Here is a 26,691-nt window from a genome sequence, read left to right as displayed (position 1 = left end):
AACTACTTATGTTTTATTAACTGTGTGCTGAACCCTGCGGAACTGGGGTCGCCTTGCTTCGGTTCATTCCCGGATGACATGGGACAGAGGTTTGGAGTGCTTCGGCTTTCTAGGGGTGCTAGCGGCACCGAGCGGCATGCGCAGCAAACTCTGGGGACGGAAAAAAGTCTGCGCCAAACCACCTGCTAACTGCAGGGCTAGGAAAGCGGGAAACTTCCGTCAACTGCAAAGTAGCCTGACAAGCATGCGACAGTCTGCTCCCGTGAGCTGTGGTACTGTCGTGAAATCCATCCAATGTTCAGAAACGTGCCGATGTACCACGACACGACGTAGTCGAAAGATTAGCTAGCAACGGGTTTTTCCTTACCTTCGATACTGTGTACGTCTTTTACCGGTAGGCATTCCGGCATTCCAACATATCATGCCCTCGATTTTACCTGGTGTTGTGCGAGGGGAATGTCTGTAAGGCCCGAAGTTACAATGGCCCAGTCACCTTAAGCCACGCACGCTACCACACTCACGGTAACCGGTGGAATGAAAATTACCGGCCTGCTCACGCGCTCGAATCACCCAACCGCGCAACGCTAAGGCTATTAGCAATTTTTAGTCAGGAGGTAAAAACGAGAGCTCAAAACATTTCCATGGCGCGTGATTTGGGCTCCGCGCCAAGGAATGAGCCCCCCCGCCATCCATCACTGGCTTGCACCCTACATTTATGTACGTGTTCCAGACAGTCCAAAACACCCCAAGTCTTTCGAAGAGCCGTCATCAGCACAGGAGCGTTACCACCTAGGAGGTAGTACCTACGTGCTACCGCAGCGTCCTACATTGCACAAAATGGTACAACCTTGACACCGTCTCATCTTTACAAAGCTGGCCATATGAAGCACTGCTAACATCCGGCTTGCAACACCTGCTCGTATCCCCCAAACACTAAAGGGGGTAGGGCCTGAGATAGCGAGATACCTAGGCAAAGCGCACAACACATGACGGCAATCACGTGAATCAACATCAGTCAATCTAGCTGCATAGGCGCATGTCATATAGCTGTACCCCTGCCCAAATAGTCATCGTGAACAATGCACTTTTCCATCAAACACTAGCAATAAGCAGCGTTCCCGGAGAAAGCTTAGCTGTCCGCCTCCTTAGGCCCCGTCTCCTCGGGCTTCATGGCCGGGAATAGCAGCACCTACGCAGCCGGAAAAGGGCGTTCAATAGTCAACGGACGACACAGACGAGAAGGGTAAACGGATTCACATAATTTGAGAACATACCTAGGGACGAAAAAATATAAACCACAGCGCGGAGTTCAGCTCCCAAACATTATTAGCTAGTTGCACAATGCCCGCTGGCATGCTGTAGATAGACGAAACGAGGCAGCACACCCACATACATGAGGTCACAATCGTTGCCATGCAGCATTGCCGCCGCAACCCCAATTCCATGGATGGTTAACAACATTTCAATAATACATTAGCATGGACTTTCCACACATACAGTACACCATCGACTGAATGGACGGGCGGCCGTGTGTTCTCACCTCCTTGATGTTACAGGTGTCCGTTAGGAGCATGGTCATGCGGTCGATGCCCAGGCCCCAGCCGCCCGTGGGCGGCAGGCCGTATTCTAACGCTGTGCAGAAGGTCTCGTCAATGAACATGGCCTCGTCATCGCCCGCCGACTTGGCCTTTGCCTGGTCCTGGAACAGCTCACGCTGCTTGATGGGGTCGTTCAACTCAGTGTACGCGTTGCACACCTCGCGCTTGTTGATGAACAGCTCAAAGCGTTCCGTCATGTTCGGCAGCTCACGGTGCCTGGTGGTATGAACCGGTAATATAAGCTAATCAGCAACAATTAAGAGGAACGGTCACTACAGCTATGTGGGAACACAGGTTAGATTGCGCAATGTCATGCTACGATACCATGGGAGAACGTGGTCACCATATTGGTGGTTTGGTAGCTGGACGTGTCGCCGGTTCATTCGATGGGCGGAGTCACCGTCACAGATCACCGCCTCCGGAGTTGACCGCCGCTTAGGGAATGATGTGGCCTGGGTTCAAAAGCCGACCAGCGATGGACGGCGTTTGGCGGTTTCTGCCACAGGCACCGATCCAGCAAGAAACTAATGAGAGCCAGACAAACTCGCTTGTAACACTGTACTCCACCCCCCGATTGGTGACGGTCTAGCGCCTGTCCATGATTTTTTTGTGGAAATGTGAACCATTTTGGAGCCGTGTCAGCTTTGCATTCGAGGACAGAGAAGCATGCAATCTCCGGAGTTGCATGCACCGCGTGGTGTTGTTGGAGCCCGGGTCGAAAGCCAGTCCGTCGCGTAGAAAATGAGCTGGTTCATAGCCCAGGCGGATGCAGCGTGCACGGAGCCTCTCATACTTATCCCCCACACCCTTCTGAATGGCACGCCAGTCACACTGCCCGTACAAGTGCGTACATACATGACTGGCAACAACACAAACGAGGACATGCCCCGCAGGCTCTCATGGCATTACCACGGAGGAAATCGACAAAAGCTACACCTTTGTCGACATTGCATTCGAAGGACGGTGCGGCATATGGAAAGGCCCCCGTCTCCGGAGTTGCATGCCGCGGAGGTCTCTGTTGCCCGGGTTCAAAGCCCACCAGCAATAAGACATGCTGACAGGTTCTGCCACAGGCGAGGATAAAGTGCTCAGCCCGCAGGGCACATTGCGGAAGAAGGAAAGCTGGTCGATGGGTCCAATAGCGTGCCGGAGGTTCATTCGATGGGCGTTACCATTGCCAAAGGTCCCGCCTCCGGAGTTGACCGCCGTCCATAAGAGTGTTATGGCCTGGGTTCAAAGCCGACCAGCGATAAGCAGCGCTGCTCGGTTTCTGCCACAGGCTAAGTAGCGAGCGCACCCGTACACAGTCCAGTGAGCTCGTTGCGTCCAAGGAAAGCAGGTCGCGGAATTCAAGAGCATATCGGAGGTTCATTCGATGGGCGTTATCATTGGCAAAGGTCCCGCCTCCGGAGTTGACCGCCGTCCATAAGAGTGTTATGGCCTGGGTTCAAAGCCGACCAGCGATAAGCAGCGCTGCTCGGTTTCTGCCACAGGCTAAGTAGCGAGCGCACCCGTGCACAGCCCAGTAGGCTGATTGCAGCCAAGAAAAGCAGGTCGCGGAATTCAAGAGCATGTCGCCGGTTCATTCGATGGGCGTATCACCGTCACGGATCACCGCCTCCGGAGTTGACCGCCGCTTAGGGAATGATGTGGCCTGGGTTCAAAGCCGACCAGCGATTGAAAGCGGTGCTCGGTTTCTGCCACAGGCACGTCCTCTACCTGGCCCGCGTACCCCTCGTGCCCAGCCGTGCCCGTTGCTTTTCCTTCCGGCCCTTACTCAACAATCGACGCACCTCCCACACCCAGTAATCAATTACTTGTAACGCCCACAGGTAGCTCTATCGGCCGGCCCATCTCCCAGAGTCTGCAAATCACCAACCCACCACTTGGCCAATGGGCTCATGAGCTGCGGGTGGTCGCAGATGAAGGTGGGGTTGACACACTGCTCCTCCAGGAACTCGCCGACCAGCTTGTCCAACAGGCGCGCCGTTGTTTGCGGTGCCGGACAGTTTACGTCGTGCTTGGCGCACAGGTCAATGAGGAGTTGCCGCGCCTCTTCGCTCTCCAGGTCCGTTGGAAGCTTAATGCCCAAGCACTCCTCCAGCCCAGAAACCTAAAGGGTCGGCGAACAGGGGGAGTCCGAGAGCGGGGGCGAGGCATAAATAGTAAAGGTTTCTTTTAAATAGTGGCGGGCCGTGCAACGGGCCCGGATGCAAGCCGGATACACACCATGGAAGTGCGTGGCAGGATGGCGGATAACTAGTTGCGGTGCGGAAAGGCCCAGACCAAGCTGGAAGCACAAGACAGGAACTGTGCGAAGTGATGCCTGGTGATCAGGTGCCTCCGTGCTTTGCAAAACCCTACTTCATGTGATGATGACACACCATGCTGCATGATGTTTGCATACATTCTTCGTCCTTCCAAAGCCTACACTGCTCGCAGCATCCCGCTAGCCGGTGGAACACACTACTTACAACCCTGAATCCAGTTCGTAAGGACGCACCATGGAAATGCGACGCCACGGCGGCGTAAAGTCAATTTCAATGGACGGCTTCTCTGGCCCCTCTGGGTGGTACTGGATCTTGTACGAGCCCTTAATCTCCAGCACCATCTGGCTGATCAAGCTTTCCGTCATGCCCAACAGGTCCTTGTAATCAGCATAGGCCTGGTAGAACTCGCACGTCGTGAACTCAGGGTTGTGCGTCAGGTCAATGCCCTCGTTCCTGAGAGGTTTAAGGAGGCGACAGCGCCAGTGGATTGGAAAAGGTCTAGATGAGCAGGTTAGTGAATCATCGCAAAACGTCGTTTCTAGGATAGGAACGGAATGGACAGGGAGCAATAGTACTTCACCACCTGGAAGGACAGGTAGGAGGAAGGATCACGGCAAGGCCACGCGCTGTGCCCTTGGCATATTTGTATGCAGCTTCGCGCTCTTTGCTAATGACCGCCATAGCATCCAGGATAGCGTGATCGCTGGACTTTCCAGGCTAAGTGCATGCAGCCGCCAACAAGCAGCTGAAGATTGCAGAGCACCAGATGGCAGCAACACATCCGGCGAACCGCGGCCTTATGCTCGTCTTCTAACCTGAACTGGCGCCCGATTTCGTACACGCGCTCCAGGCCGCCGATGACGAGCATCTTCAGGAAGAGCTCTGGCGCGATGCGCATGTACAACTTCATGTCAAGGTCGTTGTGGTGCGTGATGAACGGCCGAGCGGCAGCACCGCCAGGAATCATGTTCATCATAGGCGTCTCCACCTGCGTGCGTCGTCATCACATACATCATACATCATCATCGGACACAACAGTTCTATTTAGGCGCAGATGTCGGTATGAACCTGACCAATCACTTAAACGCTCGGTGACTCCGAGAAACCGTAGCTGCTGCCTGTGTTTTAATATTCCCTGGGTTAGGGTTGGCACACCCCCGGATAGCAAGACGATGGACAACGTCGTATATTAAGTACCCTTAGGTCTAATCCCTCTGCAGCACGTTCCTCTTCCCGAGGCGCACGAGCCGGTAGCAAGGTATGCCCGGGCCCGCCTTCCCGTCACAAGCCAAAGCCAGGTACTCTGCGCACGGGCGGCGGGAAACGGTCCATGTATGTTGCCGTACCTCAAGGAAGCCACGTGTGTCGAGGAAGCGGCGGACGAACTGAATGATGCGGCTGCGCGTGTAGAAAATGTTGCGCACGTCTGTGTTAACGATGAGGTCCAGGTACCGTTGGCGGTAGCGAGTCTCCTGTCCAGCAAGCACAAGGGGGAAAAGCAAATTATGCGTTGATGCACATGGAGTGATGAGCAGCCATAGGGGAAGAACTAAAGGGGACAACCCTAAAGAAAGTGATGAACAGCGACAGCACGCATGCCACGTTGCAAGCTGCACGTATTTTGAACAGGTCAACAGCACGCAAGATCATTTCCATTGTTACACATAATTCGCGTTTCGGGTAATCGCAAGAAGGATGCGCACGTTGAACTGTGCCTTTCCGGGGAGACGACCCGATGGATTGTTCTCGACGACGCTTGGCAATTGGTTTCCGTAGCCCGCGGCCCCCCCCCCGGATCGACCCACCCACCCACCTGATCTTTTAGCCCGAAGTGCGCCGAGGGGGGCATGTGCAGGCAGGGCGACAGCAACACGAACTTGCGTGGGAAGATGGACAGCTCGCCCTTCTTGGACTTGCCGGGGAAGCCCTCCACGCCGACAATGTCTCCGCGCTTGCACTCGTTATGGACAGCGGTGAAGGCCTCCAACGAAAGGTCCGAGTTCCTGCAGGTCGCAATCAGGTCACAATCCGCAGTCAGTAGGGGTCAGCGGAACAGCGGAATAACATTACCAATGGGCAAACATCACAAGCCGTGCCATCTCCAGCCGAGCCCGGGAGCAATAGCATTCACCCCTCCTGAGGTTTTGGCCGGATAGTCGATAAAATATAGACAGCTGCATCCTAACACTGCTGTTAGCCGTAAAGCCAGCCACGTCAGCTTCAAGCACGGCCACGTGTACCGCCAATTTGTACCTGGCATCGGCCATGATTTGGATCTTGACGCCATCCGCCTTCAGGTCGTAAAACAACAGCTTGGATCCAGACGCACGCTTGCTGAAGATCCGGCCTGTTACGCACAACCAAAGGCAACACCTTACTCTGCAGGTTGACTCTTCATCCAGCCACAGGTGTGTTTGCGCTCAAGCACCCTCAACTCCCATTCCCCCTCCGCAGCACGCAGCCCTGACACCAGAGCACGTGAACCCAGATGGCACACCATAATAGATATAAATACGTCCCACTACCAACCCCACCGGAAGCAGCCACCGCTGGCGCTTACCAGCCACAGAGACTGTCGTCTCCGGTTCTTGTTGACCGGACTCCAGGCTGCCGTACTTCGCAATATAGTCCGGCAGCGACATGCTCACATGGAACTTGTGGGGATACGGGTTGATGCCCTTCGCCTTCTTTGCGTTGACATAGCGCACGCGGTTCTCGAAGTATGCCGTGGGATCCGTGATCTCGCTTGCGTCGTCCTCAAGCGCTGCGCCATCCTCCTTGGCTGGCTTCGGAGGCGCCGCAGCAGCGGCCGCTGCCTTGGCTGCCTGTAGCGATGCAGAATACAGCAACACGGCGGGGATTCCCCGTCCTCTGGCTACCCATTAAGGAGCAAAAAGGGAGTGATGCATGTGCTCTACGTCCAAAGTGCTGAGGGAAATGGGCTCGGAGCTTCGTTCGTCCAAAATTTGCCGTAGGGAGTAGTCAGGTCGAACAATTGCACAAGGTGCATGCCCGAAAAGCTCGCCTCCGCAACCAACCCCCTCGGCAACAAGAGCTTCTCTGCTAGCGTTGTACGGCTCGTCTCGCGTGCTAAGTATGCACCAGTGCTGCCGCAGACCTAACTTAGCAGATGCGGGAGATGAGCGTCCGAACTTTGGACGGCTGCAAGGCCGTCTTCCCGTCTCTCGCAAGAGACGGGAAGGACATATCCGGACGGCCGAGGGCACTATGATGAATAAGCATCCTTTATTACCAAAACATTGTAGCGCCTTGCATAACAAGGCGTTGCGTCATCGCTGAGCATTTTGACAAAGCCCGCCGATCGCCCAGCCGCCGACATACCTCCTTTTCCGCCTTCTCAGCTGCTAGCCTCTGAGCCTTCTGTCGCCGCTTGAACTCACTGCAAAACGAATTGAATTTGTTCAGGGACTGATCCAAGCTGTCCAACGAGAGGAGGACCCAGGTCCCGACCTCTTAGACATTGGCTCGCCGTTCTCGTCCTTTAGGTCCTCTGACCACTGCTCCGGAAGGACATACTCCCCTGTCGCCATCTCGCTGACGTGTCTACGCCAAGACTCCGCAAGGACGCAACTGGTGGCCCAGGCAGGCCTCAAAGCAGCCGCCGAAGGAAAGTGTGCACCTTTAGATGCAAATCTACAAGTGATCACGCGCAGACTGGTTATAAACAAGTGTCCTGCACGCTTCATGCGTCTGTGGGGATAACGGCACACATAAATGCGCAAAATAGTGCAGTGAGGCTGCCGTGTACGGCCAGTTTTCCCCGAGAGAGGGAATGGAGTTTTGCTCCTTTCATCGAATTCCCATATTGTATTCGTCGCTTTATTGTTTACCGTGTACAGAGGAATAAAAAATTGTCGCTGGCTATATTCATTTCCGAGTGTTTCCTACCTTGTCGACGTTTTCTCTCGAAGCATAGTGATCAAATGCACATAACGTAGACAAAGCATACATTTTGCTGCTAATAATGAGTAGCAGCTCGAGATACGTGAAGCTTGGTACGCACCTTCTCAACTACACGGCCTCGTGTTGTGCCTGCACCCTTAGTTGGCAGCAGCTTTGCACACGTACATGTTTCTTCTGTACTTCTTGCAGTGGAATTCGCAGCCCACGCCGGGGACGTGAGATGCGTGCGAATTGGGCGCAAGACAGCCGGGGTGCTAGTGACCGGGGGAGATGACAAGAAGGTTAATGTTTGGGCGATTGGCAAGACGACTGCAAGCTTCGTAAGTGCGTGTTTGGGGTTGTCGTGTCAATAACCGGGCGTTCCCACCTGTTCCCAGCGCTAAGCGCAATTCCTTGCTCATGCAGAGTCTAACCGGTCACCAGTCGTCTGTTGAGAGCGTGTCCTTCGACAATGATGAGATGGTGGTGGCGGCCGGTGGCTCAAATGGGAGCATTAAAGTGTTTGAGCTGCAGTCTGGGAGAGGTGAAAAAGGGAGGACAAGCGGGGAGTAATGAACTGTGCATAGCTTGGGGCCATCCCCCATTCCTGCAAACCATCGTGCTTTACCCTTGTTGCATGTAGCATGACCCTGTCACGGTGCTGCCCGTTCGTCACTCCTTAACCTCCCAGGAATCTTTGCAACTTGGAAGTCCTATGTAACAGGTTTGCGGCATAGCAATAACCTTCGCCGGTTCTCCCACAATGTCCTGCCCTTACGAACCCCTGGTCCTGCGCAGTCACCAAGAGTCTGTCGGGGCACAGGAGCAACGTCATGTGCTTGGCGTGGCATCCGTACGACTCGACGATTATATCCGGTTCCATGGATACCAATGTGAAGCTATGGAATTTGCGTGACAAGGAAGCCATTATGACTTTTAAAGGGCACAACGCAGGCGTAACACATGTACGGTACAGCCCTGATGGATATTGGGTTGCATCGGCTTCGAGTGACGGTGCTGTGAAGGTGCGTTGTCTCTGTCAGGCACGGATCCCCAATCAGGGCGGCCGGTATCCCCGGGACAATCCACCTGGCCTTATGGCCATAGCCATTGCTCACAGTGCTTCGCAGATCCCATTAAATTGTTGCCTGACCCAGCGACAGTGGTTTCGGGTTTCGGAGGAGTGTCGCCAAGACATGCATCGCATGTTCTGCAAAGCCTCTGCCGCGTAGCTGCCGCGACAAACGTGTTCCCTGTCTAATGGCTTGCATTTTCCGGCCCCGCTCGCCATGATGCGCGCCATCAAGATCTGGGATGTGCGTGGGAACCGTCTGGTGACGGACCTTTGCGCGCCCACGAAATATGAAATCACCGGCCTGGAGTTCTCGCCCACTGAGTACCTCCTGGCTACGTCGGCACGCGATAAGGTGGTGCGCTTCTGGGACTTGGAAACGTTTACGAACTTCGAGCAGACAGCACCGGAGGCCACGCCCGTCCGCAACATTGCTTTCCACAGCGACGGCAAGTACATCTTCAGCGCTGTCCAGGTGCGTCCGCATGGCCCTGAATCAGGCGAAGAAGGCTACCTCGCCCAGAGAATTTCAGGGTTCTAAGGTTTAGGGTAGGACATAGCCGTGAGAAGAGAATACACACCTGCCAGCGCTCTCTCACTGATAGGTGCTGCTGATCTTTGGGAACGCGTTCGTGGTAAACGTCCTAATCGTCAAGCAGGAATGCTGCACACCAGCAGCAAAAAGGCCGCAGCAGCTTCAAGAGACAGGCCACGCCAAGGTTATCCGCTCAACCCTATCTCACCAACACAAATGTCGCTGCTGGTCGCAGGACGGCTGCAAGGTGTGGTCGGTGGAACCAGCAGTGCAGCACGATTATGTAGACGTGCCGTGGTACCGCGTGTCGGATTTGACGGTCAACACGCACCGGGGCTCGCAGCGCCTCATAGGCTGCTCATTCAATTCGACAATGGTGGGTCTCTTCTACATTACCCTGCGTAACGTACGACCCTTCAACGAGGACCCCGATTTCATGGCGCGCGAGCAGCAGGCCGCAAGCGTAGACGGGAACCCGTACTCTGGTGTGGGCGCGTCACGCAGCAACCTGGCGGCTGTTGCAGCAGCCGCGCAGCTTCCTCCGGAGGGCGCTATGCGCAGAGTTAACCTGTCCGACAGCGCAGCGTCAGCGGCGCAGAACGGTGGTGGGAGGCCGTCCAGCGGGGGAATCGGGATGGGCCAGCAGCCAGGCAGCAGCAGCCGGGCACATGATCGGGGCGCCGGGTCTAGCAGCGCCGGACGGTTGCATTCGTCGGGGCAAGCAGCGCCAGCGCAGCCGTTGCTGCCTCCCGTTAGTTTGTATGGGCCCACGGGGTCTTCGGGCTCGGGAAGCAATCGCTATTCGGGCGTGTCAGCAGCAGCGGCCAGCCAGGACTTCGCTGGACCAGGCGACAGCGGTGCATTGGATCAGGGTTTGGCGGCCCGCGCCGCATCCGGCCAGGCGGCAGGCGTGCGGCCACCTATGGTTTCTGTGGGGGTCGGGGTAGGCGACAGCCTCATGCGAGGGCAGTTGGAGTCTGCGCCAGAGCTGGCACGCGTGCAGCAGCAGCAGCAACCCCCGCGGCAACGGCCATACAATGACCGGCAAGCACGGGATTCTCCAGCGGATATACCCCAGTATCCGCGGATGCATCAGCCGCAGCCGCGCATGGAGTCGCCGCCAGATCCCCGTAGCGGTGCGGACCAACGGTACTCGTGGCAGACTGGTGCGGCGCAAGGCGGGCCGGCGGCAGGGCATTCTGGCATGGACCGCCGCGGAGGCGGCGGTTACAATGACAACGGGGCCGGGGGCGCACAGTACGCCAGCGCGGTGCCATCAGACTTGGAAGCCGCGGGGGCGCTGCAGAGCAAGCATGCCATGTTTTCTTCGGCGATGAAAAAGCGCGCCCACGCGCTCTCGCTCGTCAGAAACTTCGTGGCTAAGGCCGACTGGCGAGGCGCCATCAGCTGTGCGCGCCGGTGTGATGAAAACGCTGTCTTTGCGGATTTACTTGCGGCCATGTACGAGCGGCGGGATGCCTTCAACTTGGACTTAGTTGGTGAGGTGAGTTACCTGGTGGACACAAACCTCTAGTGCAACTAACTTAAGGCGTGGGTCAACACGACAGCATCCTCATAGGTCAATGCAGGAAAGGACCTGGACAGCAGTCTTGAGGTGGCACTTCCTTGTTTAACCTATCGTTTTCTTCTTGTTCTCCAAGGCGCCTTCTCGTGGCTGCGGCAAACGCGCAGGTGGTTTCGGTGGTGGAGACCGTGTTGTCCCTGCCTTCGGACCGGCAGGTGCAGGTAGGCCTAGACGTTATCACGCTGCACGTGCGCTTCTTCGGACCCATTATTCGGGAGCTCTGTTCGCCGGCTGCGCGGGGCGTGGGCATTGACTTGAGCTTTGAGGAGCGGCGGGAGCGCGCCAACAAAGCCAAGCTGTCGCTCCAGAACCTTGTCCCCCGACTCAACAAGCTGGGGAAGCAAAGCGAAAGCCTTGGATTTCGTGCGCAGGAACTGGCATCGCAGCTGGCCCAGCTGTAGGGTCGGGATGGGGGAAGGGATTCTGGGGCCTTGCAGGGAGAGGCCCCGGAGCCTTGTGCATGCAGCGACGTGCTTGTCACTTTTGTGGCGCATGGCAGGGCAGTTACTGCATGCAGGGTCCGTAAGGACACATGACATGACATTAAGAGGAGGAAGTGAACCTCGGACGCTAGGCTAGTTTTAGCTGCGCTGGGATCTGGTGTTGGAAACGGACTTCTTTCTTGCTGTCCCCCTTGCATTGATGCTGCAAGTTGCACGCGGGATTTGCTTTGCAATTGCAGGGCAGGGAGTGAGCCATGCCATCACTGGAGGCAGCCATGTGCCTGTATAGCAGCTTTCATCTCTTTCAATTCTTGTAGGGTCAGAGGTAGGATTTTTGTAGCCAAGACAGGCCAAGATGCTCGAGGGTTCCAAGGCATTACGTACATTGTTATGATACGCTTTAAGTGACGCGACGTGACGCGTCGTAACGAAGCAGCCCCGGGTGAAGCGGGTGTTATTTGGGATTTTCACAAAATGGATGTGTGGGGTCTATACAGTTCACGTGCTGAGCTTGAGATGCGCCCTGCAAGCCCGCGGTTTGGAGGACCGTGGCGGAGGACCTGCAACCACGGTCAGCTGCAGTTGCAGCCTCGTCCAGCCTGGAAAGCTGGAAGCATCTTCGTAACCAAACTGCGAACCGATCAAAAATAGCTGCAAGCTGTCCAGTGCTGCTATGGGTCGACTGTCGCCGTGGCAAGCTGCTGGCAACACTGTGGAAAAAGCTGGGGTCGCGCCTTGCCAAATTGGCAACGTCCGCCGAACAGGCAACCCTTGGATGGGAAAACTTCGGCCGCTTAGTCTTGAAGTACCATCATTTTACTTAAAGCTTGACTTCGGAAAAAAATACAGGAAAAGGGCCCTTATCGTGGAATATCATGGAAGAGCCCTACTTTGTGCAACATCCACTGCTTATCCTGTTAATGAAATCATTTCGCTAAACGCCAGTGCTCGGTATTATGCCTTTGCAAAACCTTTGGCTCGGGTGAACTATGAAGCAAAACCGCTTCAAGATGTATGTGCACGCGCCTTTCCCGTGCCAAAAAACGGATGTGAACTGTCGGGATCCACCGTCTCGAAAGCACAAAGATGAATTGTCCTGAAACATACCTGCATCACAAGTAGACACACGCGGCACGTGACTTGTTTTCTTTTGCATGTGAACGCGGACATATGATTTACGGCGGCTGCGCCCCAACATCCATAAAATACAGGGAAAGTGATGCCTGGTATAAAAATTAGACATTTGATTTAAGGACGAAGCGTGACCATTCTAAAGTTAACAAAACAGTCTGCAACCGTACTGGTCGTTGCCCTTGCTTTCTAGTCTTGTCCATATGCATGTCGATCGAATACATTCTCTCTGCCACCATGGAATATAATTCCAACTCTCATTTCAATAATGCAACTGGCAGAGAAAGGCAGAACCCCTATTGATGCTGCGCGAGTCTTACCGGAGCCCTTCCCAACTCAACTTCTACGCGCACGTTCGGTGCCTGTTGCATAGCACTCATCTCATTGGTTTCGACTATGGGTCTCAGTTACGTTGTCGGGTCACGTCGTGCACGCCAAGACGCGCACACCGAATTGACTTGGGGGCCGCAGCAGCGGAAATACTCCAACATTTTTTATTGAGGGAGCCTTTCTCGTCATGCCTGAAGTGGGGCCGGATGCGCTTGTAGCAGCGGTGCTCCATCAGCAGCCGTTGCAAAAACTGCTGCGGGCCGGCGCCGATCCCTCAGTCCGCGACCAGGCAGGCTTAACTCCCCTCCATCATGCAGTCCTGGCTGGAAACGTGGACGCGGTCGAGGCACTTCTGGACTATGCCAGCAAGCGCACGCGTCCGCTCAGGAAGCCAGGCGGCGAGCCTTCGCGGGCACCGGGGTCTCCTTGGGACCTGGCCACCGCTCCCGGCCCGCCTCCCTGCCGCCCGTCGCCCCTGCACCTTGCCGCGGAGCGCAACGACAGCCTACTTCGGCTCATCCTGGGCCACAGCAGTCTTACCAGCGTTGCTGTGTCCTTCCTAGGCATCATCATCTCCAGCCGGCCGCAGCCAGAGCTACTGCACCTGCGCGATGCCCGCGGCTGGTCGCTACTGCACTATGCAGTCTCGCGCGCCAACCTTGCGACCATGCGGCAGTTGCTGCCGCACATGGGCGCCAGTTCCGCGGAGCTCGCCAGCGGCAACAGTAGCCGCAGCAGCAGCGCCGGCGGTGCCGCGCCCCCGGTGACGCCGCACGTCCCCGTCCGAGCCAGCTGCGGCGTCAACGCGCCAGACGCTCTTGGTCGCACCGCGTTGCATCAGGCTGCACATCTGGGTCACGCCGATTGTTGCCGCCTCCTGCTCAAGGCCGGCGCCGATCAGTCGCTCGTGTCGGCGGCACCGGAGGGTGCCCTGCCGCTGCACCTCGCCGCGTCCGGTAATCACACCCCCGTTATCGAAGTCCTCTTTCGCCACGCAGTCCAGCAGGCAGGCTTCCGCGCTGCACAAACGGTGCTACTGCGTGCTAACGTCGCCGGACTCACAGCCCTGCACGTCGCCGTACAACACGGCGCCGTGGACTCGGCTCGTCGGCTGCTGCACCTGGTCTTCCCATTCGACACTCGGGGCCCGCTGGGCCGTACGGCACTCCACCTGGCGGCGCTGCTCGGCGACACCGCCATGATTAGCATGCTACTGGGCCACTCAACGCCGCACCAGCGGCAGATCCGGGACGCCGAGGGCTTCACTGCAATGCACCTCGCCGCTGCCACGGGGCGTTTGGAGGCGATGCGGGTGCTGGTGGCGGGAGGGTGCGGCGTCGACTCTCGTGCGGAGGCGGCGCCACACGCGCCGGTGGGCTGCGAAGGCTGGACGCCGCTGCACTGCGCCGTAAGACGCGGTGACGTGACTGCGATCGAAATGCTGGTCAGTGAGCTGGGTGCCGACCCGCATGCCATGGATGCCTGCGGCCGTACGCCGTACGATCTGGCGGTAGCAGTGGCGGGCGACGACTCGCGGCAGGGCAGCAGCGTGGTGGGCGCCGGCAGCGGCATCCAGAACCTGGATGACACGCAATGGGCCACTGACGCGACGGGCACGGAGTCGGAGGAGGGCGGCGGCGGCCGCCGCAGCGGCGGCAGCCCTGATGGTGGCGGCTCCCGTACGACACGCGATGGCGGCAGCGGCGCGGTTACGGCGATGGTGGTCGATCCGTTGCAGGGCCCCAGCGGCGTCAGCGGGGGATTCCACGGCCTCAATGGCGGCGGCAGCGGCATTATGCGCCTGGACGAGGCACAGGCGCTGGCCGTACTGCAGACCTTCATCCGTCTGCTGCACGACCCCGTACGGCGCAACAATGGCCTTCCGCCAGGCGGCGCCTGTGCGCTAGGAGCCTCCGGCACACCGACGGCACAGCATCAGTCCGCGGCAATCCCACCGCCACGTGCGCTGCCCGCGATCGGCACCTGCGAGTCCGGCGGCGGCGGCGGCAGCGGCGGCGGCGGCACAACCGAATCGGCTCCAAACCGAATGGCAACAATTGGCTGTGAAGAAGAAGAAGAAGAAGAAGCAGTAGCAGCAGCAGCAGCCCCATCTGGAGTTGTGGGACCGCCAAAAGCGCCGGAGCATGCAGGACCGCTGTCTGCTATCAAGCATACGGCTGCGAGCGATTCAGGCATCGGACTGGGAGCTGGTGGGGTGCAGGCTGCCGCTGCGTCGTCTAGTAGTGGCCCTGCAGATAGCGTTGTTGTACCGGAAGGCGTTGCCGCACGGCCGGGACCGTCTGCAGACGGGGCCGGAGAGGTAGTGATAATGCCGAACGCGAAATGCGAAAGAGGAATAGCGAGCGGCGGTGTCGCGGCAGCAGCGAAGGAGAATGGCGTTGGCCTCGGCCACCAAGCCTCGGGTCTGTCGCCGCTGGTCCCTACTTCTTACGGGCAGGAGCCTGGCGGCGTCAACGGCCCCACGGTGCCGTCCGTTGCGCTTGCTTACGCGGCGCACTTGCTCGCGGGACCGGCCGCCACGCGGACCCGTACGTCCCCCTTCAGCAATAATCCTTCCACACACCACCGTCTGTCTCCGTTCCATACGCCAAGTGCCCTCGCAGCCGCAGCGGCAGCAGCTGCAGGTGCCGCCGCCGTTGTCAACGCGGCAAACGCGGCGGGGCAAAGCGGCGTGGTGGCGGCAGTTGCAACTCGGTCTACGGCTACGGTTGGTGATGGCGACGGATGTACGGCAGCGGGCTGTGCTGCCGCAGCGGCGGGTGGTGCCGCTGCCGGCGGCAGAGCTGTGCCGGCGGCAGCAGCGGTTCTTAGGGTAGATGCGGCGGCTGAGGACGCAACCAACACCAGTGATGCCGGGGTTATCACAGATATGAGCGTTGAAGGTCAAGCCTGCCAGACGGCCGCAGGGCTGTCTATTGCGTCCGTCGCCGCTCCCGTCACCGCAACCATCAGGCGGTCCCCTTTCATCGTGACGACGAAGCCGTCGCCCTTCGCAGCTGCGGCAGCCGTGCGGCCCATGCTGCCTCCAGCATCGTGCCAACCGTTGCCGCAGGCCGCCGCCACTGCAGACAGCGATGTGTCCAAGCCCGCGACGGGAGCACACGGTCCCTTTTCTGGCGACGAATTCGCGGCAGCAGCGGCGACGGCGGCGGCTGCGACGGGCGCCGAGGCCACTCCGCCCGCAACTGTGCCGGCAGTGTGCGGCGGCGGCAGCGCCACACCTTTCGTTACCGTCGCCGCGTTGCATCAACACTGCTTGCAGGACAGCTTGCTGCCGGGGCCGCCCAGCGACCCCGCGGCGTCGCTGTGCATCGTTTCCGCCATTAACAGTCCGTGCGGCTTCTCGGCGCTCAACCGTGCCATCTTGCTGCAGCGACATGCGCTGGCGGAGGCGCTGCTGGCGACGCTGCCGCCGCAGGGCCATAACGGCGGAGTGCTAGTGCTGGCGCCTGGCGGAGGCGGCGGGCGAGGTGCGGCGGCTGCTGTGGCGTACCAGCTGAACAGCACGGCGAACATGGGTGTGGTTGGCGCGGTGAGTGGGAGAGCACCCTGCTAGTAGTCCTCAGGTTTTCAATTTGCACGGCATAGTGAAAAATATAGTGAAAAATGGTTTTAGGAGATCCAGATGTTCAATTCCAAATCCAAATTCTAAATAGGTAGGTGCACAAACAGGTTGCTAAGAAAAGGTTGCTAGGAAGGTTAGGAGGTATGGTGGAGAGTGGGGTGCGGGGAACCCTATAGATAACGCAGGATATGGGTCAGGCGGGAGGATGCGCATGACGTTGTAGGTTATGTTTGCCAAACCGCGACCCCATCCCCACGGGCTGCGAAGCTGGTAATGGAATGCGGTAGTGGGAGGTTCGGAGGGGAAGGACGAGGATGACGCACACGCTCACCCAGTGCCCATTGGCCTGTGTCCCGTGCCTGCCGTACTACTCCTGGTACGGACATCAGGCGGTGTCCTCCGCCCAAAGCAAGAACCCGTCGCCGTCGCCGTCACGGCAGATGCCTCCGGCACCAGCCTCATCTTCCTCGGAGGTGATCGACGGCGGCGGTAGCTGCGGCGGAGGCGCCGCCGGCCCGCGGCCGCCGCCGTCGCGCGCCGCCACCGCCCGCACCGGCACCATCCCTTCCGTGACAGCGGCGCCAGCGGTGCCGTTGGGTCCTGCCTCCCACCTCAACCTCACCCACACGCCGCCACGGCATCAGCCCTCACACCGACAGCTGCTGTTGCTGCAGCAGCTCAACGGCGGGCATAGCTCCTCGCCGCCATCGGACAGCGCGTCCGCTGCTGCTGCCGCTGCCACCGACTCCTCCAGTCGTACAGCTCCGCCTCTGCTGCCGCTGCGCTGCCCTGGCGCCGCCGCCGCCGCGCCGGCGGCCACGCCAGTGGGCTCCCCCTTAATCCCTGGGCTCGTCCAATGGGACGAGGCCCATACGGCATTTCGTACACAAACGCCCAACCACACCAATCGGGCATGGCTGTACTGGCCCGGCGAGCCGGACCCCAGCACGGGCTGGTTAGTGGCTGAGCTTGTGGTCGTGGAGGCGGGTGAGAGCGCCTTGGGGGGCCTTGGGCGGGGCTGCGGGCCCTTGGGGGGTAGGCAGCTCTGTCTCTAGAAATTCTGCGCTGTGAAGGCAAAGGGGGCGGCGCTTTCCCGTTTGCCTTTGCGCTTCTTGAGGAAACCGCTGAGACATCTGCGCGTGAGATGTCACCCGTGACGTTATTGCATCGGCCACCATCCACTGCCTTGCCGTATGAACTTTGCCCATCTGTACCAAATGCGCTAGCCTTCCACATTACTCAAGGTGCAATGACGCCGCCTATATCGGACATATCGGGTTGCCTCTTCGCTGCATGGTTTGCAGGCGCTGCCGGGGGGCATGTATGGCTAGGCCTGGGTCCGCGGCCGGAGGTTGTGGCCGCACCCGCCGTCGCAGCCGCCGCCGCCGCCAGCAGCAGCAGTCACAGCAGCGGCAGCGGCTTGGCGGCAGGCCCGTCGGCTACAGTGTCTGGTCTGTCGACGTCGTCGACGGCGGCGCCGGTTCCAGCCGGCGCACCGTCGAGCCGCGCGCCCGCGGGGGTTGCAGGCGCCGCTGGCGCACCGGGGTTAATACCCGTCCCAATGTGCGCGGTGATCAACCACCCGTTCACTCACGTAGCTTGTATTCGCGACGGTCAGGCGTTTCGCGGTGGCGTGCTGGTGGCGGGTCTTGGCACGGCGACCCGGCTGGAGGCGCGCAGCGGAGATACCGTGGCGCTGTTCTGGAACCGCCGCGGCCGCAGCGTGGCGTTCACGCTCAACGGTGGGTGGGGTGCGGTGCGGGTCGAGAGGGAAGCCGCGGGGATTATGAATAAGCGGGAACGGTCCCGGCCGGTCCCTCTCTCGTCCTTCCTCCCGACCCCATCCCGTGTCCTTCTTTACCTCCGGGTTTGTCCTCGTGTATGTATGTGTGACTTGTATTACATTATGTATGTATGTATGTATGTGTATATGTATGTATGTCCTCTTCCCTTCGCGTTAGGTCGCTACTGCGGCCGACTGTCGGACCTGCCAGCCAACGTGCCGCTGACGCCGCTGGTGGGGCTGCAGTGCGGCTCGTTCGTTTTCAAATGGCGCTGCTGCTCTAGGGTGGCCAGCGGCGTCAACGGTGGCGACAGCGGTGGTCCACCGGAGCCGTACACCTGCCGTACTTGCACCTCCAACATCGACGGCATGCTCATCCGGGAGCAAATGCTTCACGAGGACCCGGAGACGCCGTGGCTCTGCAAAGTAAGGGGCACGATAGTGCGGCGCGACATTGGCTTTGCAACCTTTTCTTGCTCATAATCAGATTCTGCTCTTCCGTGCTTCTCCCTTCCTCTCTCTCTCTCTCTTTCCCTCTGCGCCAACGTACCTGCTTATTGCTGCTGGTGCTGCTGCTGGTGCCTCTGTCCCTACTCCCTGCCAGCCACTCCGCGCCGCCTGCTTCCATATTGTCGTGTCACCTGCCACCTGCTGTGAAATCTCCGCCATGCCGCCGCCTCCTCTCCCCCCGTGCCCCACCACCCTGCATCGCTGGGCTCCCCCCGCCGCCGCCCCGTCCCGTCCCCCCTCAGCCCTCCATGACCAGCTTGCACTTCGCAGCGTGGTCCGGCAACGTGCGCGTGCTACAGCAGCTCGTCCGGCTGAAGGGCTTCTCGCCCGATGAAGTGGATGTGGACGGTTGGGCGCCGCTGCATTTCGCGGCGCTGGCGGGTCAGGCGGAAGTGGTGCGGCTGCTGCTGGACCTCACTTGCCTACCCGACAGGAAGAGCAAGTATGGCTCGACACCGGCCATGCTCGCAGGTGGGCTTGGCACTAGATAGACGGAGTTGGGGGCGGAGGACGAGGAGGAGGAGGCGCTGTGCCGGCAGTATCACGTCACAGCACCGTCTCCCCACCGGGATGGGGCCTTCCCCCCGCGGCTTGACCCGTCTCCTGCTGCGGATAGCAACCCCGTTACGTTAAAAATAGGAAACCCCTTCGTCACAGCACAGCCTTGATGGATGGTGTCTTTGTTTGTTGTTTGGCTTCCTGTTGGTGCCGCCTTGCCAGCCAATTTTCGTTTCCCTGCCTCCCCACCGCCGCCATCACCGTTCCCTCCTCCCGCGCTATCCTCGTTGTCCCGCCCTTCCCCCTGTCCCGCGAGCAGCCAAGTATGGACGCAGCCCCGAGCACGTGGCCATCGTGCGGGTTCTATCAGATGTGGGTGCCGTACTGGATGTACGGGATCCTCGAGGCCGTACCTTGCTCATGCTAGCCGCCAGGGCGGGCAACTTGGCGATGGTTCAACTGCTTTTAGAGCGAGGTAAGGGCAGCTAGGTTGCCAAGCTAGGCTCCCTTTTTACATTATCAAAACGGAGTCCTGCTGTTCTTTAGAGTAGTTCGGTCCTCTCCGATATGGAGAGGAGGAAGAGCAGGGACGAGGAGGAGGAGAAGGAGGAGGAGGAGGGGCGGAGGAGGAAGAGCAAGCGGGAGGAGGAGGAGGAGGGCGCCTGCTAGCACGGAGTTGAGGAGCTTTGTCGTTTTATGGACGAAGGGAATTGCGCATTTCCCCACGCACTTTGCAGCCCCATGGATGCACCTTAGGCTCTTTTCTTTTCCTCCGTAACCTGCCTGCTACCTGCCCTCCCGAATCGTGCGGCGCTCACACGTGTTGGGCTGCAGGACTGGATCCCTCCGCAACGGATGCGCTCGACCGCGAGGCTCAGCAGTACGCAGGGCAGCACGCTGCCATCTTTCGCCTACTCCGAAGCGCACAGGCGGCTCAGCGTGCCGGCTCGCGCAAGAGCAAGCAGCGGCAAGAGAACCAGCAGCAGCAGCAGCAGCAACGGCCGGCAGCATCCATAACGTCCGCCATCGTCGCGGCGGCAAAGCTTCAAGAGGAAGCGGACATTGCGCAGGTGCAAGCGCAGAAGGAGGAGGGGAAGGGAAAAGGTGAGGCGGATGAAGCCGGTGACGACACGTGCGAAGATGAGGACAGCGACGGGACAGCCACGGATGCAGAGGGTTGCTTCGGAGGTCGCGGCCGCGACGTGGACATCCAGCACCTACCCCTGTTGGCGGAGCGTTGGCGGATTAGCGCGGAGCAGCTGGCCCGGGGACGGCTCATCGAGCAGGGTGCCTTTGGGGCCGTGTTCGAGGGTACATGGTGCGGCGCGCGCGTGGCGATCAAGCAGGTGATGCGGCGGCGGCGCCCCAGTCCCCGTAGCGGCGGCGGCCGCGGCGACGGCGACGAGGAGGCGGCGGAGGAGGAGGAAAATCCGGAGGCGGTTCGTGAGGCGGCGTCCCTGGAGCGTGAGGTGGCGATCCTGGCGGCGCTGCCGCCCCACGAGCGCATCGCACGAATGCTTGGGAGCGTGCGGCTGCCGGGCGAGGGGATTTGTCTTGTGATGGCCTATTACCCGCACACCTTGCAGGTACGTGTGGAAACTGTCTGTCGCCGCGTGCGCCGTTAATGAAGCAAAATGAAGAATGGGTTCCGGTTTGGGTGAAATTCCAAAAGGGGCAGGAGGGATGAAAAGCGCAGCGCAGGGCGCAAGCAAGGGGATTAGGGCTTAGGGTAACTTATCCCATTTAACAGCCAAACTACGCCAAGCAGCCCACGCCAGCCAGCACTAGCGCGCTGCGGTCCGGATTCGCCCGTTTTTAAGAGTATCTGCTTCTCAGTATGACCTGAGCTTGGGTTTCCCGTTGGGCGCTTGATGCGCGGTTGCCTGCGGGCTGCGTGGATGGCTGCATTCCCATCGGCGTGTGTTGACACCCCCGCGCAGGCCGTCATGCAATCGGAGCGGCTGCGTCGGAGCTGGCTGACCCCGGCGCGGCGCGCGACCATTTCACGGCAGTTGGCGGAGGGCCTGGCGTTCCTGCACGGCCTGCCGGGCCCGCGGGTTATCCACCGGGACCTCAAACCCAACAACGTGTTGCTGGAGGCCGCGCCGTCACTGGGCGTCAAGGCAAGTACTGACGAACTCCGAACTAGGCACGCAAAAGGAACCGGCCAGCTCTCGCCGCCTTTATTACCGCTGCGAGAAGGAATTTTGTGCGATGGCTCCTCCGGGAATTTGATTAACAACCACGAACCAACCCCGCGCTTTTTTGCTACCCCGCAGATCTGCGACTTTGGGCTGAGCCGCATCCTGGCCGGCAACGATGTGCAATCCAGCAGTGCAGCGGGACACGCCTTTTGGATGGCGCCTGAGCTGCTGCGCGCCCAACCGTACGACGAGAAAGCTGACGTGTACTCGTACGGTAAGAGCTACGAGCGAGTTCTTGTCAGCGTTGTTGATGACTTCATAGCGATGTTGCCCCTTCTGACATTTGCAAGCGGCGCCATCGTCGGCAGAAGTTGCAAGGTCCCAAGGACCTGGCAGTAATAACCCCAAGTCAGATTTCCTATCTACTACCCAGGAAGGATGTCCACCCGTGCTCTTGACCATCTCCGGGTCAATTCCTTCCCCGCGGATTATGGCCGCAATGGAAACACATGGCAGCGCATGACGCTATCATGTCCCATGCGCCTGTTGCTCTCTCAGTTGCCGTCGTACAATATGTCTGTTACTATTTCTGGTACTTTCTAGGCCACTACTGCCGCCTCCAACGCAACTGCTGCCACCGCCCGTGTTTCCATGCTTCCCGTACCCATGCGTGTGCCGCACAGGCGTCATCCTGTACCAGTTGGCTTATTGGGTGGACGACCAGCTGTACGGCGGCTTGAATAAGGCCCAGGTTGACTTCCAAGTGGTGCATGGCATCCTGCGGCTGCAAGACAGGCTGCCGTCAGGCATTGACCCCGCCGTGCAGGCACTGGTACGCGACTGTGTAGACGAGGACCCGCGCAACCGGCCATCCATGTCGCAGGTTCTGGAGCGTCTGGCTAGTGTGCGGGAGCTGTCGCAGCCAGGCCATGGCGGCACGGGCTCGGTGCACGGGGGCTCGGCGGCAGCCGTCACGGCGACGGCTGGCGGGCATGGGGACGGCCTAGCGAGGCCAGCTGCAGGGGCCGCCACGGTTGCGGTTGCAGGCGGGGATCCGGAGCATCATCGGCAGGTTTAGGAGCGTCCTGGCTGGCGTGCAATTGTGTATCTCTTCCCCTGTGTATCTAATCCTATGGCGGGTCATTGCCCGCCGCGTGGTTACTGCCCGGAAGCAGCCCGGCAGTTGCGGTGTGGATTCTAATGGGTCGGGGCGGGTTTTGCTTTGCAGCGGGAGTGCTGCTGAAGGGCGTGTGACGTGGGATGCGTGTCGGAGGCTGAGGTATTATGGTGGAGCGCGCAATCCTTTATTCGGACCCAGTTTTCGTACTGAAGGAGCAACTCCAGTTATCGTGGGAAGGTTGGTGTCTATGCGTCAGCGCGTGTGTGTGTGCCGGGGCCAGGTCCTTTGTGCGAAGGCAAAGCCGTTGTGTGAAGTGCTTTCATTATGTGGGCTTTTTATGTCGGTTGCTTGCGAGCCATAGCCATGTTGGTGTGCTCGCCCACCACCACAATTAAGGCAATCACGGATGAGAGGAAATCCCTGCACTGGCGTGGCGGCAACCATGTAGTTATTTGGTACTTGAGGATTGGGGGGGAAACACAAGAGGACTGAGTGAATACACAAGATTGCTGATGGTGCTTCATCTAGCATCTTGATTCTGATCATTCGTGAGCATTTGAGAAGTTGCAGGCGTACTCGCGAATCTGCATTTCCTGTGGCATATGTTGCCCCACTCGGATTCAAGCAGCATGAGGCATAGTGAAGCCTGTACAGAAGCTTAGGGTAGTAGGTAGCGGCAGGCTAGTACAAGGGTGTTGACGTCCGTCCCATGCGGTACGTTTTGTATGTATCCTTGAGCACGATGCAAGGTTGTCCTAACAGAATTGCGATTTCGTTTTCCCTATGGAATGTCGTGAGCGCACAGTGCAAAGATGCGTGAAACGTGATCCTGGATTAACGAGGCCAGAGGGCCGCGAAGTCTCGGACCTCTCTCGGCCTGTCAGCCCTCGTGGGTCGCATTTGAATGACAAGGCATGCAGTATGACTGCAACGAGTCGCATGCATGCCGGCTAATGTCTGTAGTATGGTGTAGGTAAACTACACCAAACCCCGTCCCCAGGTTACAGTCGCGCTGATGGGAGCATGAGAACAACAGTGTTTTACAAATCGTATAATACATAAAAAGTTCAAGCAGTTACACACATCACTGCATGTACCCTTGGCAAAGCTGCCGCAATAGAAGTAATACAAGGGTCGTAAGTACAATTTCTGTGCCACGAGGTCAATCTACGTCCTGTCTGTTGGCAAACTAGATGCTATACATGCACCTTCGCAGGTTCCTGGGTTTGGTACCCTAGCCATTATTTCAGCATTTCCTGCTGTGCACGACGGCACGAGAAACCAGTCGTACGCTAGAGCAGTAGCTGTCCCCAATATATACATCCGCCCCCCCCTCTAAGCCCGTCATCTTGTCTAGAGCTCTGAGCTGTCCAAGGAAGACCGTCAGGCTGGCAGCTCTCGAGGGTTGGTGGCCTGCCGGATGATTTGAAGGATAGCTGCGAACAAAGCAACAGGTGGCATCGTCAGGAAAACGTGCTCACTGAGTCGAGAGCCATCAGCGTCCCGCATGCAAGCTGCGGAGGTCCGACTTCCAGAAAACCCACCTGAACCAATGACAACAAAAATGAAGAATCCCAGCATCACAGGTCCCACAGGCAGCTTGCTCGACTTCTTCTGCATAAGGAAAAGCAGAAGCGGCCGAGATCAGCAACTGCGTGCAGGCAGAACGAACTGGCTATGGCAAGCATACCAACTATTGTGCATACCTGCTTGGTCTCGTCCGCAAGGCCACGCTTATGGACGCCCTGGTGGAACTTGCCACTCTTCGCATTGGCGACGCGCTTGGACACAGTCTGCGAAGATGCAGATAGAGGGTTGCGTTTGTACGTTTGTGGTGCGTTGTCTTTCAGCCTCAAGTCTCTATGGACATAACTAACGGTGGAGTCTTGCTCGCTCTCGAGCTCTAGATAATACGGGTGAAACCTTAGGGAAGTGAAGTTTGCTGAACAAATTACAGCAGGTAAAACTTGCAGCAAGTTCAAATTGGGAATGAGGAAATACGCACCATTCTCGCCTATTGAAGTCCAATGTGGTGCGTTGGAAGAAGTCACAGCAAACCCGGACCTAAGGCTTTCGTCGTTAGTATTAAATGTTATTGTTGTGATAAGTAAGTTGCACAGTTGCCCTCAAAAACATGGCAAGCAATGTAGCAATTTTTGAACTAACCTGTGGGACGTGTCCCTTACAGTACGACGTTTACGACTCCTAGCTGTTGCAAATCTGCCTGCGGAAGGACCCAGAGTAGGTTACGCCTTGATCACACGCATTCCATACTTGTATGCAAACCTGCGAGTCAGGCTGCAGCGTGCTATGGACTTCATGCAACGGGCAGGAGACCACAGTTGCAGTGGTGGGTTCCTTCTGCTATCGAAGATGTATAAATCATTTGTATCATTAACTCCCTACCTTCTTTTTAGAGTTTTATAGTTTTTTGATAGGTCTCTGGCGTTGAAGGCAATGGGACGAAGAAGTGTGTCCGCCATAAGACGTGTTCAGGGATTTTCACTGAGGATTGAAAAAAATGGTCATGCATGGGGAAACTGAGAAAGTCCAAAGAAATGGAGTTAAGGCCAAAGTACCTGTCTACCCCGCGAACATCCCCAGAACGTCGTTGTGAAATCACCTGACGTCATTGTTGCTGTTGCATTCTCCCGGTCAGATGGAAAGAAGACCATACGTAAAGGAAGCTACTAGGCAAAGAAAATGTTTTCGGCACTCAACAGTACGCAGCTTCCAAATGCAACACAATTTGCACCACATATCCCCCTTACACCTGCCCTGCCGACCCCGGCGTACAGGATGCAAGGGTGTGCAACTGTGCACCCACATCAAATGCACTACAGAGCTGAAAACCTGCAAGACCATCCTCCATACCTTGTGTTCCAGCGCGCCGCCGTTTCTGTCCCTTTGTATGCACGCCTGTTACTTGCTTACGGAGAGGGGAAGTACTAGGTTTGCATATTCGGGGGTGGCGCATGATCTACAGGTTTGGCTGCGCCTGAAGCGGGCGGGCTCAGCCCAACTGTCTTAATTTGAACTCCACTCCGCCAGTCCACAGGCTTCTGGTGACCGCAAAGCCCTGTGCAAAGGCTCTCGTGCTTCCCCTGGGTGCAACGCATTCGCACTTGGGCTTGTGAAACCTTATGTGGTGTGCGACATGCAGATTGACTATGTTTTAATGTGGCTCGCTGGATCAGACCGAACGGTGCTTGCTGCCTACTTGCTGCGGTAGCCTTGTTCGTATAACTTACCGTACATACACGGGAATATCTACGTGCGAAAAGAAACACTTCCAGCATGGGGATATTCCCAGTGCCCATTCACGACAACGGGTCCTGCATCTTCAGCGATGCCGCTCTGTTGTACGACGGTGCTCCACAGTGCCGTACCATGCTACCGACGCCTTTGATCCTTTGTCCGGTTGCTGCAAACCCAGGAAAGGTGTTCCCAAATATCATAAACAGTTTTATGCTTCAGGTACAACTGACCTAAGAAATCATCCTGAATGCGGAGACGGTGGGTTTCTACAGACGGTGGCTTGGGTACAGGCACGACACTGCGGAGTTCAACCTTGCAGCTAGCATTACAGGTAAATGAATGTTAAATAGATGATGACTGGTTAAGTGCCGCCCCTGAACGTGGTCGTCAGAGGACACACGGCTCCAGTTCCGTTTCGCCGAGAACTCGAACGCGTATGTGCACGCATAATCGCTTGAGACAAGTCGCACGCTGTTGCTAGACAGATACAGATACAACTCACACGATTAAAATTCTAACCCCATATGCAACCTTCGCAGCACCAGGGATCTCAAAAGCCCCCTTCCAGCACGGAAAGGGTCACCACTTCAATTATTCAACCGCCTATCGAACGCAACTTTTCTAGCCCGCTCCCGACATTTAACCTCCGATTCATTCCAAATTATCAACAATAAATAGGAAGGAAAAAGAGAAGATCACAAACGCTGTGAAGATGTGAAGACAGGGATCAGAATACGCGAACGTCATGAGAACTCCGTCAGGACGACGAAGGCGGGCCTTTAATTTAAACGTGGGATACATTAGGGGGAAAGCAAAACAGCGTCGAGCCTGGAGATCACTCCAGGCGCCTGCCGATAGGCAGGATATTCATAGCTCGCTCGGGACTCGATTCGGTTCCAGGAGCTCCAAACGCGGCCCAGGTCGT

The 26,691-nt window shown here is 57.9% G+C and overlaps 4 protein-coding genes across 4 annotated transcripts; 2 read left to right on the top strand and 2 right to left on the bottom strand.

Annotated features, from left to right (window-relative positions):
• Positions 1–462: 462 nt before the first annotated feature.
• Positions 463–7,575, bottom strand: VOLCADRAFT_76143 (uncharacterized protein; the record flags this gene model as incomplete). Its single annotated transcript, XM_002954029.1, has 11 exons — positions 463–1,189; positions 1,541–1,814; positions 3,482–3,711; positions 4,102–4,321; positions 4,684–4,856; positions 5,215–5,340; positions 5,682–5,871; positions 6,122–6,215; positions 6,429–6,693; positions 7,211–7,268; positions 7,340–7,575. The coding sequence occupies 11 exons, from the start codon at positions 7,573–7,575 to the stop codon at positions 1,130–1,132; spliced, it is 1,926 nt and encodes a 641-aa protein (XP_002954075.1). The 3' UTR covers positions 463–1,129.
• A 278-nt stretch (positions 7,576–7,853) lies between these two features.
• katC (microtubule severing protein katanin p80 subunit) lies at positions 7,854–11,364 on the top strand (the record flags this gene model as incomplete). The annotated part of the gene is made up of 7 exons (XM_002954112.1): positions 7,854–7,884; positions 7,982–8,112; positions 8,198–8,315; positions 8,570–8,796; positions 9,004–9,318; positions 9,614–10,882; positions 11,071–11,364. 7 exons carry the CDS (start codon positions 7,854–7,856, stop codon positions 11,362–11,364), a joined length of 2,385 nt encoding a protein of 794 aa, XP_002954158.1.
• A 9,826-nt stretch (positions 11,365–21,190) lies between these two features.
• Positions 21,191–23,120, top strand: VOLCADRAFT_82642 (uncharacterized protein; the record flags this gene model as incomplete). The annotated part of the gene is made up of 3 exons (XM_002954111.1): positions 21,191–21,361; positions 21,524–21,662; positions 22,072–23,120. The coding sequence occupies 3 exons, from the start codon at positions 21,191–21,193 to the stop codon at positions 22,464–22,466; spliced, it is 705 nt and encodes a 234-aa protein (XP_002954157.1). The 3' UTR covers positions 22,467–23,120.
• Positions 23,121–23,532: 412 nt separating this feature from the next.
• Positions 23,533–24,707, bottom strand: VOLCADRAFT_109916 (uncharacterized protein). Its single transcript, XM_002954028.1, has 5 exons — positions 24,675–24,707; positions 24,514–24,572; positions 24,215–24,301; positions 24,053–24,122; positions 23,533–23,944 (listed from the first exon to the last, which is right to left on the bottom strand). The coding sequence occupies exons 2-5, from the start codon at positions 24,514–24,516 to the stop codon at positions 23,892–23,894; spliced, it is 213 nt and encodes a 70-aa protein (XP_002954074.1). The 5' UTR covers positions 24,517–24,572; positions 24,675–24,707; the 3' UTR covers positions 23,533–23,891.
• Positions 24,708–26,691: the final 1,984 nt, after the last annotated feature.

Source organism: Volvox carteri (assembly GCF_000143455.1).
Source record: "Volvox carteri f. nagariensis unplaced genomic scaffold VOLCAscaffold_40, whole genome shotgun sequence".
NCBI lineage: Eukaryota > Viridiplantae > Chlorophyta > Chlorophyceae > Chlamydomonadales > Volvocaceae > Volvox > Volvox carteri.
This window is presented reverse-complemented; position numbering and strand designations above follow the sequence as displayed.

Bases quoted from the DNA above. Each gene is read 5' to 3' on its own strand.
- VOLCADRAFT_109916 (XM_002954028.1), bottom strand. The intron at 24,123-24,214 runs GTATGCACAATA...TTCCTTATGCAG, and splicing joins TTGCGGACGAGACCAAGCAG to AAGAAGTCGAGCAAGCTGCC. The intron at 23,945-24,052 runs GTGGGTTTTCTG...CTTTGTTCGCAG, and splicing joins TTTTGTTGTCATTGGTTCAG to CTATCCTTCAAATCATCCGG.